General features: G+C 39.1%; 1 protein-coding gene across 1 annotated transcript; it reads left to right on the forward strand.

The window, feature by feature from the left end:
• Positions 1 to 798: 798 nt before the first annotated feature.
• On the forward strand, positions 799 to 1,730 carry LOC114687620 (olfactory receptor 145-like). Its single transcript, XM_028862211.1, is given in 2 exon segments — positions 799 to 1,459; positions 1,462 to 1,730. Coding segments are annotated over 2 exon segments (930 nt in total).
• The last annotated feature ends 133 nt before the right edge of the window (positions 1,731 to 1,863 follow it).

Here is a 1,863-nt window from a genome sequence, read left to right on the forward strand (position 1 = left end):
TTTGCACAGTAACTTCAGCTTGAGATTAGTCCAAGGATCTATGTTGTGCTTCTTTCTCTTTGTTTAGGGCAGGCTTATGATTCAAGTGAAATTCAAAGAAAAATGCCTGAGAAGGGTGAATTGACACCATTCAGAGATCCAGTAAATATTTAAGTTGCAGTGTTTTTATTTAGTAACCTACCTCTCCATGAAAAATTTAAAATTCCTTAAGACCATGCATGTTTCTGAGTACCTTAACTATTCCTAGATTCTGGATCTTCTATTTTGTGTGGAAACAATACTCATGATTTGCACTCCATAGAATGCAAACTGGTATCATTAGGAGGTTGCTATACCTTCCTTCTACATCTTAAAGGTATATGGTCATAGAGAATAAGGAGATGAGAATTTCTGTCCTGTTCCATTCCAAGGTATTTTCTCTAGATTTTTCTAACAGTCATTGTAAAATGAGAATAATTAACCCAGTAGTGTAGTCTACTTGTGATATTGTGTATGTGTGTTTCCATGTGTGTGTTTGTGTATGTAGAGTGGGAGGTGTCACTGTAGAACATGCTACCTTACACTCACCGAAGTCTATCTGCCTTTGTTTCTCAAGAGTTAGGGTTAAAGACAGGCATTATATTCATTTCATAGGGAAGAATTCCACTTTGTATCATGTAACATCATAGGTGGGTACACTGTTTTCAAGTGGGTCATGCATTCCCCGGACATTCCTCAAGATTATCAGAGAGGGTTGTCAGTTGTGCTTCTTCCTATAATTTTGCCATTTTTGTCTCCCCAGATTTTCTTGGCAAAGCAATGGCTGTGGCAAATGGCTCATTAGTGATGGAATTCATACTCTTGGGGATAACAGGAGAGCCTGACCTCCAAGTACCCCTCTTCTTACTCTTTCTAGTAATATATCTGGTAACCACATTAGGAAATTTGACCTTGATCATTCTAATGGTGCTGAACTCTCACCTTCACACCCCCATGTACTTTTTCCTCTCTAACTTGTCCCTCATAGACCTCTGCTATTCTTCAGTGATTACACCCAAAATGCTGATGAACTTCTTAGTAAAGAAGAATGCTATCTCTTACGCGGGGTGCCTGACTCAGCTCTACATTTTTTGCTTTTTTGGCATTTCTGAATGTTACGTGTTGACAGCAATGGCCTATGATCGCTACGTGGCTATCTGCAATCCACTCTTGTATAACATTGCTATGTCCCCTAAGGTGTGCTTCTATCTTATGCTTGGATCATATTTGATGGGATTTTCTGGAGCCACGATCCACACTGGTTTCATGCTTCGACTGACCTTCTGTGATGTGAGCACCATCAACCATTACTTCTGTGATATCTGCCCTTTACTGCAGCTCTCCTGTACCAGCACCTACATCAATGAGATGGAGCTGCTCATTGTAGCAGGAAAAGACATCATTGTGCCCACAGTCATCATCTTTACATCTTATGGCTTCATCCTTTCCAAGTTCTCAAAATAAATTCTACTGAAGGAAGGTCCAAAGCCTTCAGCTCTTGTAGCTCCCACATAATTGCTGTTACTCTGTTCTTTGGATCATGTGCATTTATGTATCTAAAACCCTCCTCAGCTCGGTCTATGGATCAGGGAAAAATATCTTCTGTCTCTTATAATATTGTGGTCCCCATGATGAACCCATTAATTTACAGCCTTAGGAACAAGGATGTCAAAATTGCTCTGAAAAAAACTCTAACCAAAAGAAAGTTTTAGTTAGAACTTGCTATTTTTTTACCTGTAGGAATACCACCAAGAGGTAGTGTGTATTGGTCAATTTATTTTCCTACATTCCTCATTGTATTGTTTTGTTTTTTCCTACCATGGAGAGGAGAATTTGTAAATTGTT

This window comes from Peromyscus leucopus, chromosome 7 (genome assembly GCF_004664715.2).
Source record: "Peromyscus leucopus breed LL Stock chromosome 7, UCI_PerLeu_2.1, whole genome shotgun sequence".
Lineage (NCBI taxonomy): Eukaryota > Metazoa > Chordata > Mammalia > Rodentia > Cricetidae > Peromyscus > Peromyscus leucopus.